This window comes from Camelus dromedarius, chromosome 14 (genome assembly GCF_036321535.1).
Source record: "Camelus dromedarius isolate mCamDro1 chromosome 14, mCamDro1.pat, whole genome shotgun sequence".
In the NCBI taxonomy this organism is placed as follows: domain Eukaryota; kingdom Metazoa; phylum Chordata; class Mammalia; order Artiodactyla; family Camelidae; genus Camelus; species Camelus dromedarius.
In genome coordinates this window covers 31,591,964-31,604,376 of record NC_087449.1, presented here as the reverse complement: position 1 = coordinate 31,604,376, position 12,413 = coordinate 31,591,964, and the positions used below count along the sequence as shown (strand labels likewise).

Genomic DNA, 12,413 nt, shown 5'->3' with positions numbered 1-12,413 from the left:
CAGGACTTCCATAAATAAATAAATATATTTATTTATATAAATAAAAATATTTATTTATATAAATAAATAAAACCTAATTATCCCCCAAAACAGAAGAAAACAAAACAAAACAAAACAACAACAAAAACAAAGGAAAAAATAGTTTCTAAATCTAGATTTTTTACAATGACCTTAAAGGTGGCATATATAGGAGGGGAAGGGGATGGCAGTAATTTTTCCTATTTTACAGATTAAGAAATTGAGTCCCAGATTGTTGGTGTATCATTAGCATTTTAAAAAGTGCTGTGCTTTTCTCTGCTATGTGCTGTTGCAGCTCATGTTATAGAGGGACAAAGGCACGGGAAGTAGACTCAGAAAGCTAACAGCCAATGCAGGGTATCATCTACATAGTGCCAGGAAGGGGAAAGACAACAAAGAGCCTCAGGCATCCAGGCTAGGAAGGAGTCAGTGAGGCCAAAGTGGGCTTTGGGGACAGGAGTAGCTGGAGTGAGGGCATTCTAGGCAAGCGGGATGGCATAAGCAAAGGCCTGGAGGTGGAACTTGCTTCATCAAGTTCATGTCAGTGAGTCAGAGGCTGGGTCTCCCGCCCGTTAGCACAGGTAGGAGCCTCCATCCCAAACGCTCCTGCCCTGCAGACCGCCAAGGTGCAGGCCCTCCTGCCCTCCATGGTGAAGGGTCTGAAGAGTGTGGATGGGCTGCTGGTGGTAGAGGCTGTCCACAACCTCAAGACCATCTTCAAGGGGCAGGACCGGAAGTTGACAAACAGCTCGGTCTATGTGGAGATGCTGCAGATCCTGCTGCCGCACTTCAGTGATGTAAGAAATCCCACCAGGGTGGGAGGATGGAGGGGCACGTGGAGGGCGGGTCTTTACTACTCTGAGGCCTGTAATAGCTCCCTTGACCCGCTGGGACCTGAACAGGTCCAAGTCAGCCCAGGGAAAGGGGCACCCTTTCCAACTAGTCTGTGTCTTTTTGTAATTGTTTTGCACAGAGATAGTTCCTTGTCTAATTGGTTCTCAGAGAGGGAGCACTTCTTGTGTCATCAAGTCTCCCCAGAGCCTTGCCTCACTGTAATTGTTCCACCTAGAAGGGTCACATTTTTTAATTGGTCGTGGCAGATGGGGATATTTTTCCACTTGGCACTAAGGCATCTTTAGGTTAGTGGCTGGGAAGAGTGGGCAGAGCTCTGGACCTAGGCTCCGATGAGGGGGATGCTGGCCCCAGATCAGCCCTACCAGTTGGTCTCTGCTGTTCTCCATCTCAGTGCCTCTTGCACTTGGAGGGGCCCTCAGAATGAGTGGAAGGAAGGCCATGTGCCTCCACGTGGGGTGCAGAGGTCTAGGCAGTCTCCTAGAGGATGGAGCACACCTGAGCCTCTGGATCTGCCCCAGTCACGAGAGGATGTGCGCTCCTCCTGCATCAACCTGTATGGCAAGGTGGTCCAGAAGCTGCGCTCGCCCTGCACCCCGGAGACAGAAGAGCAGCTGGTAAACACTTTGGTGCCCCTGCTGCTGACCATGCAAGAGGGCAATGCCAAGGTGAGCCAGGTGAGTGTGCACAGGCACCGAACCCTGAAGGTACACTCCCCTTTACAGAACCTCACCCAGAATCACAGACAACCCATTGTGAGATAGTTTATTTATACCTGGCCAAGTCTGTTTTCCAAAGGTACCATGTCCGTATTTCTCTTTGAAACAACCAACCTCATTTGGATGTTTCAAATAGGAATGGCTTTTCCAAAGTCCAGTTTCCCAGTTTTTTTTTCCCCTGGAACATGTTCCAGCTGTCCTGGAATTCCACAGCTCTGGTATTCTCTTCCTGTTGATTCCCAGAAATGTGTGAAGACCCTGTTCCGCTGTTCTTGCTTCATGGCTTGGGAATTGCCAAAAAAAGCTTACAGCCGGAAGCCCTGGGACAGCCGGCAGCAGACAGTGACCAAAATTTGCAAGTACCTTGTGAGTGCTTCCAAGGCTACAGTGGGTCCTTATGAGTATGTTGGAGGTGCCAGTTCTTTCTTTGTCTCTTCCTTCTTTTAACATGAGCATCCCTACTGACAATTCCATTGCCACCTCCAAATTGTTGGTCCCTGGAAGTTCATCTTTGTCTCTGACTTCACTCCCTACTTCTGGTGTTCTCTCTCCAGTGGCTTACCGGACACTTCCCCTGATGAGTCACACACTGTAAACTCAGCATGTCTTCTCTGAACGTATGGCCTTCCCATTTCAGTTCTGCTCTGTTCCTCTAGATCTCCAAAGCTGAACCCTAAAACCATCCTAGACTTCTTCCTCTCTTTCACCTTCCACAGTTGATGGATCTTAAATATCCTAAATCCCTCTGGATCTGTTTTTCCCTCCCTGTCCCTACTGTCATTACTCTTAGTTCAGGTCATGAATATCTCTTACCTGGGCCATGGCTCCCCCGGCCTTGAATCTCATCTCTTCCAATTCATTCCCCACCCAGGCCACCAGGGTGGGCTGCTTAAAACACGAGTCTATCTGTGTTATATCCCTGCCTGAAGGGATCCACTGGCTTCCTTTTCTACAATAACAGTTCCCAGTGTGTATTCCATGCAACACCAGTCCTACAAGATATGCCCCACAGGGGAGAAATGAAGTTTCAAGACAAATAAGTTTGGGAAGTACTGCATTATCATCTTTCTTTTGGAGATCTGCAGTGCCATTGGTACATTAAAGCTCTGAGATGTTCTGTTTCATGGAGGAACTGTTTCCCAAACTTATTTAACCACAGAACTCCCTTTCCAGGTAAGAAGGGAGAACATCTTAAGGTAGGAGCGAGCCACACCCACACACACACATGCACACACACACACACAGGGTAACATACACTGCAGGACACAGCCTGGTCCCTCTGCATAACAACTGGGAAGCTTTGCCATCTAATCCCATCTACCTATCCTGTTGTCATAGGGGGCCTTCCCCAGGATGCAGACCCTGAGGCAGAGATTAGCGAGCAGGTTTGTTAGGGAGCATCCTTGGAAGCAATACCTGTGGAAGGGAGGGCAGGGAGCAGGAGTGGCAGAGGGAGGAGTCAAGCTGCAGCATAGATTCAGGGGAGGTCCCAGCCAACACTACAGCGAGACCCCCCACACTGGGGTCAGGGATCAGGTCTTTACACCCCTATGTCCACTTGTCATTGGGTACCAGCCACCCTGGGAAAGGATGTGACCTTGGACCAGCAGTTCTCTTCTGTGGAGGCAGTCTGTAGCAAGGGAAATAAATCCTTTACACCCTAAGGGAGATCTGAGCGGGGCATGTAGCATTCCCATCCCCCACCAACCTAACAAAAATAAACAAAGTAACAGATTATTGCTTTGCAACAATAGCCATTATCAGTAATGCTCAAAACCTCTGCAATCCAGTGCCTAATATTACTACCTCATTTTACAGGGGGAAAAGGAGGCTTGGAGAAAGTGTTTGGCCAGGGTCTCTAATTCAAATACATACCGTGATCAGTGACCAGGCAGATAATGATTATAAGTTACATGTAAGTGGTGGGGTGGTGGCAACCTGGAGAGCCCAGGCTCTGTTGAAAGCACAAGTGGAGAGCTTCAGCTCACCAGGCAGCTCACTCTTGCCAGCACCTCCAGTTCTACAAGAAAAGCTAGTAACCTAGATTTTTATAAGACATTAATTATTTAGCTTGTTTAAAGCACTGTGCTGGCCACTACCCTGCCAGCCACTTGTGGTCTTTGGGCTGCCGGTTTGTGACCTCTGGATTAGACCCCTCTGGATTCTCAGTCTCTTCTTTGCTCTCCAGGCATCAACAGCTTTGCTCATATGAAGGTCACTCTCTAGCCTTAGCTTTAAGAAAGGATCTGTAAACTATTCATTCATTCATTCATCCAACACTTTCTGGGCACCTGGGCCATGCCAAGCTCTGTCCAGGATGCTGAGGACTCTGAGCTCGGTGAGATGGCCCCTTCTCTTGAGGGAACTCTGAATCCAGTAGGGGAGATGGATTATAAATAATTATAGCACATTATAAACATTATATATATATATTATATATAATATAAATATATATAAACATTATAAATAATTATAAATGTTATAAATATAAATATATATAAACATTATAAATAATTATAGCACAGTGTCATAGGTGTCATGACAACAGCTGTGCAACATGCTGCGGAATCACCTAGAGTGGTGGGCTCAGCTCTGCCTGAGGGTTGTGGAAGCCTTCAGAGAGGAGATGGTTTCTGAGCCGATCCTCAAAGAATGAAAAGGAATTCATGAGGTGAAGAAGAGAGGAAAGGCACTCCAATCAGGAACAATGGCTTGTAGCAGGCACATTTGGAGAGAGCTGGGCCACCACCTGGGTGGAGCATACTGTACATGGTGGGGGGCAGGGAGGCAGAACCTGAACTGAGGGAGGTCAAAAACCATACAGAAATAGAAAATCCAAAATCTCTAGCAGAATGAAGCTAGGAAGAATGAAATCTAAACACTGAAATTATACATCTGCTAGGCAGCTGTGCGTTCCTTATTCCTAGGTGGTGGTGGAAGTTGAGGCTGAGAAAGAACAGGATGGTGAATGCTTTGCACACCAGGCCTAGGATTTTACTCCCTGACATGCAGATTATCAACAGGAGAGTGATCAGATCAGACTTCTCTTCATCTCCCTCAACATTATCTTAGCTGATTGCCTGCCCCCTAGTTTCTACTTGATCAAACCTAACCTGAACACCACTGTCAGACTATTTTGCCCCAATTATTGCTTTGTCATTGCTCTATTAAGAATGAATGCTGGCTTCCTATTTTTTAATGCTAAAAGAAGCCCTGTTCCTGTCTGGATTTCAAGGACTTTTAAGACCCAAGTCTCCAGTTTTTTTTCCCCACTGCTCTGTAACTTGAATCCTTCACCCTGGTCATACCTGTCTCCTTAGTCATATCCCTCACATGCCATGTACATCCTTACCTCTGGCTGGACTTGCATTTTAGAACCTACCTTCTGGCTGCAAATGGTAGAGGGCTTGAAAAAGGAGATACCCTAGGCAGGAAGACCACTGAAGTGATTGTTGCAATCAGCTGAGAGAAGATGAGGAGAGTCCAGAAAGGGCAGCAGAGATATTTAGGAGACAAGGGGCCATGGCTTGGCTGCCCAACAGGGTCCCTGTTCCTAGGAGGAGTGGATAGGTAATTAGTCCCTCTGAGGGCCCAGCTCTCTCAGGCCTTTTCTTTGTCCCAGGTGAACACCCGTCGAGACAGCGCCTTCACGTTTCTCAGCCAGAGCCTGGAGTACGCCGAGAATTCCCGGGCCTCCCTCCGGAAGTCCGCAGTCATATTCATAGGTAAACTGCCCTGGCAGAACTAGTCCCCTTGGAAGGAAGCGGCTGCCCTTCCGGCACCTGGGTGGCTGCCTCCCCTTAGGGACAAGGCTTGGCCGGCAGGCAGTCATAGTGCAAGTTAGAAAGGCTTCCCTCCTCTGAGATCACTGCCTGGGGAGTGGGCCACAGGCTGCATTCAGCCTGGAGTCCTGGTGCAGGTGACAGCCTTGGCTTCTGCTGCTTCCCTCCTGAGTACAGTGTGGCTCCAGGCCCAGCAGGAGCCTGCTGTTGACCATGGCAGGAGGCACCAAGCTGCACAGTGGAAAAGTGAGCCAGAATCTCAGCTCCATGATCCCCTTTCTGGGTGACCCTACCTGAGTCATTTACTCCCACTGAGCCTCCTCTGTAAGATCTGTAAGATCCTCAGTAAGATGGGGATCAACTCCTATTTCATGGACTGGATGAGAATATTTTTTTAAGTGAAGACTGGCACAGAAAGATGCTCACTCATTGTTAGTCACCTCCATTCTTCTTCCCACAGTCCCAACCTCTGCCTTTCTGGGGTGGGGTGGGGGGGACAAATAGATTCCCTACACTTAAGATCCCCTGACAGAACCCTTCTGATCACATGCTGTCTCCTCTTGGCTACTCCCCTCCCCTCCCCCGAACAGCCACACACCCTTCAAGGACCAGGAGACCCTGCCGTAAAGAGGCTCAGAGAGGATGACATTCCCAGCCCCCCACCTTGTGAAGCGATGTTTCCTGTAGTACCTTCCCCCAGTTCACTTGAAGGTTTGCGCCCATGTGGTCATCCATGCATGCATTCATTGTTTATACCACAAACATCGATTGATCCTCCACTCTGTGTCAGGCCCTGCGCTTAGTCCAGAAAAACAAAGAATCCTTCAGGAGGTGATGCTGATGGCTGAGGGTGGGGAGGTATGGAGCGTGGCTGTTAACATGATCAGTTCTGGGACAGAGGAGCAATGCTCAGGACAAGGGGCAACTTCTCACACAGTGACATTATTTTCCAGGTTCTGACTTCTCTAAATCTTGCTCCAAATTAATCACTTCTAACAATGTTGGTTCAACACCCTGGGAGTCTTCTCTGTGTCCAGGCCTATGTTGGGAAAACAAAACTGAGTATCGCCTGCATATGCCCCCAGTGTGGTGTTCTGATTCCTAACCTCTTGTGGGCTAGGGATCTTTTGTGAGTCCCTGAAGAAAGTTATGAATACTTTCCCCAGAAAACTGCATATGTGCATGCACTTGTACACATGTCTTAAAGATCCTCAGAGACTGCCCTTCCCATTCCCCCACCCTAGTGGATCTAAGCTGAAGAAACCCCTGGTCTGGTGGCAGATGGTCATTAATCACAATTAAAATTCGACACAGTATATGCAGATAAAACTCAGAGATTTGGGAACCCGGAGAGGCACCTAACCTAGCTTGGGGCAGGGTTAGCATTTCCTGGAGGAGCGACTATGTTAAACCGTATATTCAAGGACAAATTAGCCAGGCAAAGAAGTGTGGGAAGGGCCTTTTGCAGGTATACTGGGAGCCGGGCACGTGGGCTGGGAGCAGGGGAGTGCTGAGCAGTGGGTGGCCAAGGAACTGGGTCTCAGCTCCTCCAGGGATCCTGCCAACCACCTGCCTGGAAGGTAGGTGAGGCACTTGGTACCCTCCATGTTACTGTGGCTCAAACTCCCTGGAGGAGGTGGTGCTGAGGCAGCATCTCCCTGAATCTTAGATGAGGACACGAAGGACCAGCCTGGGGGAGGGAACACCTAGGGCCACCTGTCAGAGTCAGCTGTAGCCCAGCTCCTGACCCTGTCTTGGTGCCATCCTCCCTGCCTGCTGGACCTGCTACCTCTCCTAGGACCCTCCTCGGGGAATCTGTCCCAGGGTCAAGATGAAATTCTCCTTTTGTGTCCTCTTTTGCGGGGCTGGAGGGGGATGGGGAGAGCTTCTCTGAGGAGGTCTGGTCCAAGGGTGGGGGTCGGAGTTGGGAGGAGGATGCACTCACCTCTTGGATTATGCCCAAGGGTCCTTGGTCCCCTGCATGGAGAGCATCATGACGGAAGATCGTCTGAATGAAGTCAAAGCGGGTGAGTCATGCCTGGCATTGGTGAGATTTCAGGGGCCAGTGAGAGAAGGAGTAGGCTCACAGTGGTTAATAGGAAGGGGAAGGGTTGTGGCCCCAGGCCGGGGACTTCAGCTCAGTCCAGTTGTATTAGTATTTATCAAGGCGAGTATATGTTAGGTACTATGCGGTCACCAAGACACAGAACACACAGTCCCACCCTAGGGGAGCTTATGATCTAGGAAACCGGTGCAGGCCGAGTAGTTCAGGGGGCAGGCTAATTTTGTAACTGAGGAAGCTGATGGGAGCATGAAGGTAGGCCGGGGAAGTCCAAGAAGGCTTCCTAGGGGAGGCAGGTTTTGCTTCAGGCTTTGAAAGGCATGAACGATTTGAAGAGCTGGGAGATGAGGGGATGCTGAGCAGACTGCCTAAGCCAAGGTGTGAAGTGAGAAGCATGAGCTGTGAGACTCATGTGGGAACCTGGTCTTAATAAGTGGCATCTCCTCTCCCCATAACTCAGCTCTGGAAAACTTGAGACATGACCCAGAAGCATCAGTGTGCATCTATGCGGCCCAGGCCCAGGACAATATCCTGGCCAGCTGCTGGCGGAACTCCTGGCCACTGCCACATGGGGACACGTGGGTGTGCGACCCGGCCACCATGCACCGCTGGAGCCCTAGCTGTGAGAACCTGCCCACTTCCCACCAGCGGCGCTCCTGGATCATGAAGGCACTGGGCTCCTGGAAGATGTCCTTGAAGCAGTGATGTCCCCGAGCCCCCAGCCCTCCTCAGGGGTGGCCATGGCCCTAGCCATCCTCACTATAAATGCCACATGGCTTGCCTCTCCCCACTGAGTGTTTCTTCGTGGGAGATGCCCAATAGTCAGGAGCAGCCGTCGCTCTGTGGGACAAATCTGTGAGATGCACATTGTCTTCAGTGTTGGCTCAGTCAACAGTTACAGTAGCACATAGGCTGTGTTGTCCACATCTTATAAGTGGGGAAGATGAGGCTCAGAGAGGTGGAGTGGCTTGCCCAAGGCTACACAGTAAGTCTGCTGATGTCTCAGTTTCCCCTCCCTCACAAGGAGAGGATAAGAACGAAAGAAGATGACCTGGGTAGCCTTTGGAGGAGGAAAAGAAGAGACTCCCCCGCCCTATGACATCATGCATGTCCCAGAACCCTGATTTCTGAGTCCCGCCCTCCAGTCTTTGTCCAGAGATTGGCCACCACTCTTTCAGGCAACATTTGTTGAACATTTTGTCTGGGCCAGGCCTGTTCTCGGTACAGGAGATACAGACACGAACAAGACCCAGTCCCAGGCCCTGGGCAGTTCAGAGTCTGATGCCTAGGGGTGATTTGACATCAGGGAATATTTGGCTGTGTCTGAAGATATTTTTGGTTGTTACAACTTGTGGAGGGGGATGTTATCATCACCTAGTGGGTAGAGGCCAGGAATATGGCTAAATATCATACAGTGCACAGGACAGCCCCACAGCAAATGCTTATCCATCCCAAGCTGTCAAAAGTGCTAAGGTTGAGAAACTTTGGCCAAATAGAAGTATCAGAGATGTATAAAGACACCAACTGCCCAGCAGGTCAGTGCTGTGAAGAAGGGCAGCATGGGGGTGGTGAAGTCCAGAGGAGGTACATAGACCAGCTGGGGGTGGGGCTGTCAGAAAGCTTGGAAAGATGACAGACATGTATGGAGAAGAGCAGGGCACATGAGACCAAGGACCGACTGCAGATATACAGATGCACTGGAGCCCAGAGTGGGAGGGGAGAGGGGGACAAGGGCTGGGTCACTATGGCTTTGGAGTCTTCAGAGAGCATGGGAATGCATGGTGGGGAGCAGGAGAGGCAAGCAGGGGAGAGGTGTGGGCAGATGTCTGCTTTAGAAAGCTCCTCCCTCATGTGGATACAGGCAGTGCTGTGGGAGGGTAGAGAGTGGAGCCATTCTGGACAGGAATCTGTCATCGTTCAGTCATATTAGGTTTACGCATGCCCATGACTCAGCAATTCCGCATCTCAGGGAAATCTTTCCATGGGTCCATAAGGAGAGAGGTATGAAGAAGTCTATCTTAGTGTTATTTGCGGTACCTGGGAGAGAAGACAGTCTGGGTATCCATCCTCGGGAAGTGAGCGGGCACTGTGGAGTCCCACACAGCAGTTAGAGGCAGTAGGGGTACATGTAGCACCACTGATGGGACCTAAGACCTAGTGCTGAGGGAAAAATGTACGTAAAACATGGATGCACCAAAGAAGCCGCATTTTGCAAGAACACTTACAAACTGAAAATGCATACTAAAACACATTAGAGTGATGGGAGGGGATGAAGAGGAGGGCTCTGGAGCATAAAAGGGAATAAATGAAAAAAGGGAGGGAAGAAAGCTCCTGCAGTAGTGGAGTGAAAGGGCTGGCGGCGAGGGGTGGGGAAGGGAGTGATGGACAAGAGCACAGATAGAGAGACACGGCCGGAGGCTTTGCAGGGACCTGGGTTACAGTGCAGGGTGGAGAGGGTGGCTGGACCTGCAGGAGACTGAGGATGGAGTATTTTCAGAATCTGGTGGTTGACAGGATGGAGGAAGGGGAGGGAGAGGGGGATGTCAAGGATGGTGGTCAGGTTTCTGGGTGGATGACTGGGCCAATGGTGTCCCTCCCCCACACCCCTCGCCCTGAGTGTCCTTCAGGACCAGAAGCAGGCTTGTAGGGGGATGAGTTCAGTCTGGATGTGGTGAACTTAAGGGGCTTGTGTGCCATGCTAGTGGAGACATCCCCCAGGTGCTGGCTACACGGGGGTGGAGCTCAGCAGAGGGATATGAGATGGAAACAGATTTGGGATTTATTTGTGCACAGGGGTGAGGTGAGATTCCTGGGTGAGTGTGCAGAGTGGAAGAGATATAAGCCTGTAGATGACCTATATTTAAGCTTCTGCTGCAGATGAGGAACCTGTGAAGCTGGCCACACAATCATCGTCCAATAAAGGTAGGCCAAGGCCATCAGGATTCTGGGCCTAAGAGAGAGAAGGAAATGAGGGTGGTCCTTTCGCATAACCTTGTCTGTTGCCAAGAATGTTCATGAGCATTGCCTTGTTTGAGTCTCACAGTAGCCACATGGAGTTATGGGACAGGAAGGCCAGCTTCATTGCTCACATTCTACAGATGAAGACAGGGCTCAAAGACAGGTGGGCCTTGTCCAATGTCATGCCAGGAATAAATAGAAGTATGGATCCCAAAGGCCTCCCAACTCCCATGCCTGAGCCCTTTCCTCCCAGAGATATTGCTGCTTTCATTGGCTGGAACCCAGGTCTGGGGTGGCCTTGACAAATCACATCTGCCATATTCTGGGTCTGGGTGGCCTTGAAGCACAACAGAGGCTGATGGTGTCAGTTATTGGCCAAAGACCCCAAGTGGTCTTGAATTAGAAGGGTCAGAGGCCACTTCCCTTCGCTGAACCCTCCCTATCATCACCTGTAAAATGAGTTCTTACACGGTTTTATAGGTATTTAACTTTTACAATAGAAGCAAAAAGACTTTATAGGATCTGTATTGAAGAAAGGAAAAGATAATTGGAAGGGTAAGTTGGGAACCATTAGGGAGCAGGCTGGAGGATGCAGCGTGGAGAAGGAGGTTTGGATTTGGAGGAAAGGGAGCATTTGGACCAGGTGTTCTGCTGGGTGTGGATGGGTTAGAAGGGAAAAGACACAGTCCTGGCCCTGGAAGGTTCACAGACCTCTGTGTGTCATCCTTAGCCCTGCTGTCCGTCATTCTCGTGCAAATAATGAGTAAGCCTGCCACCTCTGCTTCTGGGCTTCAGATCTCTTTTCTTCCCTGGCCTCTCACCAGCATCCTCCTTGTCAATCTCTTAACCTAGCCTCCCCCATCAATCTTTCACGTGGCAACCCAGGTCTTTGGAAGATAAATTTACCCTCATGTCTTTATGATAAAGGGCTACTCTGGCCCTCTGGCCTCCACCCACTTTGCTGGCCTTCCCTTTAAGTCTTGCACTACCCAGCATGCAGGCGGTTGCCCACCTCCATGTCTCTCTGCAGATGGACCCCCACTGCCTAAAATGCCCAGCTTCCCTCCAGGCCCCATCCGTCTGTGAGACCTTCCCCGTCTCTGCTCTTAGCTCTGCATCACCTCTGTGAAACCTCCCTGAACCCCGCAAGGAACAGGCACTCCTCTGTGCCTCCACTGTGCAGGCTTGTGACCAGCCCGGGTTTAGGTTGGTCTTTTCCTGTCTGCTTTTCCCTCTAGAATAGGCTGTGAGTTCCCAAGACTGTAGCACCTTATTCAGGCCCCACGGCCATTTGCTGGGCAACCCAGCGGCTGCCGGAAGGCACACCTGGCCCAGAGGCCCTGTTTCCATCTCAGCTGTGGGGGCCAGGTGTAAGGGTGGTTAACTTCAGAAATAGACTAGTCTGAGCACATCATTCCTTTCCTCAAAACTCTCCAAAAGGTCCCATTGCACTCTAAAGGCCAACCCAAGCCCTAAGAATCAGGGCCCATTATCCCTTCCACCTACATTCTACTCACACTCTTTGCCCCATCCCCCACCCCTGGCCCTCTCTATTGCCTCCATGGGGGAATGCTCTTCCCCAGACACTCCTTGGCCAATCCCAGGCCTCTTTCTTTGCTTGAATGCCTGTCCACCCTCTTTAAAACTTTTCTTCCATAGTTCTTGCTACCACCTGACCAACTCTCACATCTTACTTGTTTTACTGTCTGTCTCTTCCCTCTACTTTATCAACTTCTAGAGGGCAGGGGTTTTACGTGCTTTGCCCAGCAGTGTACACCCAGCAACTAGACTAGGCCTGAAACACGGAAGGAGCTTAGGAAGTTATTTGTAGACTGACACGGTGAACAAATGAGTGAACGAAGTGATAGTGGGGTATTATAGGGCACTGGGCCTACCCACGACCACGAGTATTCGGGAGGGCGGGGCTGAGGCACAGTTTAGGGGAGGGCGGGGCCGGGCAGGCGCTTGCTGAAGGAGGGGGCGGGGCGGGGTGGAGTCGGGTCGGCCACGCCCCCAGAACTG

General features: G+C 50.4%; 1 protein-coding gene across 2 annotated transcripts in view; it reads left to right on the top strand.

Annotated features, from left to right (window-relative positions):
- The window catches only part of MROH7 (maestro heat like repeat family member 7), a 45,042-nt gene extending 36,819 nt beyond the window's left edge, over window positions 1-8,223 (top strand). The window contains exons 17-22 of one of the 2 annotated variants that reach the window (XM_031465190.2): window positions 636-815; window positions 1,392-1,547; window positions 1,833-1,955; window positions 5,212-5,314; window positions 7,336-7,398; window positions 7,894-8,223. In XM_031465190.2, the coding sequence (XP_031321050.2) occupies window positions 636-815; window positions 1,392-1,547; window positions 1,833-1,955; window positions 5,212-5,314; window positions 7,336-7,398; window positions 7,894-8,138 (870 nt within the window). In that variant the 3' untranslated portion in view covers window positions 8,139-8,223. The remainder of the gene's footprint in view (window positions 1-635; window positions 816-1,391; window positions 1,548-1,832; window positions 1,956-5,211; window positions 5,315-7,335; window positions 7,399-7,893) is intronic. The other variant, XM_064493546.1, reaches the window with a different exon arrangement.
- Window positions 8,224-12,413: the final 4,190 nt, after the last annotated feature.